The 453-nt window shown below is 78.4% G+C and overlaps 1 protein-coding gene across 1 annotated transcript in view; it reads right to left on the bottom strand.

Annotated features, from left to right (window-relative positions):
- MEPCE (methylphosphate capping enzyme) overlaps positions 1-453 on the bottom strand; it is an 8,017-nt gene that overhangs the window by 6,686 nt on the left and 878 nt on the right. The window contains 1 exon segment of the mRNA XM_039725211.1: positions 1-450. This exon segment is cut by the window's left edge and continues 98 nt beyond it. Coding sequence (XP_039581145.1) covers positions 1-450 — 450 coding nt within the window.

The following is a 453-nucleotide window of genomic DNA, read 5'->3' as shown; positions in this document are numbered from 1 at the left end:
TGGCCGCGGTGGCGGTGCCGGCGGCGGGCGCTCTTGGCGGGCGAGGCCAGGCGCAGCGCCTCGCCGGGCGCGTTCAGGCTCAGCGGGTCCGTGATGTCCCGCGGCACCAGGATCTCCACCGGGTCGCGGCCGCGCTGCGGCAGCGGCGAGGACTGCGGCGTGCGCGCGTTCAGGGCGCGGCTCACCTCCTCGTCCAGCAGGCTGTTGAGGTTCAGCGGGTCGAAGATGTTCCCGCCGAGCAGGAACTCCGACGGCAGCACCGGGCCGCACTCCGAGGCCGCGCGGCGCCGCCGCTTCCACGCCGGCTGCTTGGCGCCGCAGCTGCTGCGCCGCTTCCCGCCGCCGCCGCCGCCGCCCGCGCGGCCAAGCCCCCGCCCCGTGTATCGGGCCTGGGACCCGCACGGAGGGAAGTCCAGGCCGCGCGCGGCCCGGCGGGGCCGGCCTCTCTCTCTC

Source organism: Passer montanus, unplaced genomic scaffold (genome assembly GCF_014805655.1).
Source record: "Passer montanus isolate IOZ18808 unplaced genomic scaffold, ASM1480565v1 scaffold545, whole genome shotgun sequence".
NCBI classification, from domain to species: domain Eukaryota; kingdom Metazoa; phylum Chordata; class Aves; order Passeriformes; family Passeridae; genus Passer; species Passer montanus.
This window is presented reverse-complemented; position numbering and strand designations above follow the sequence as displayed.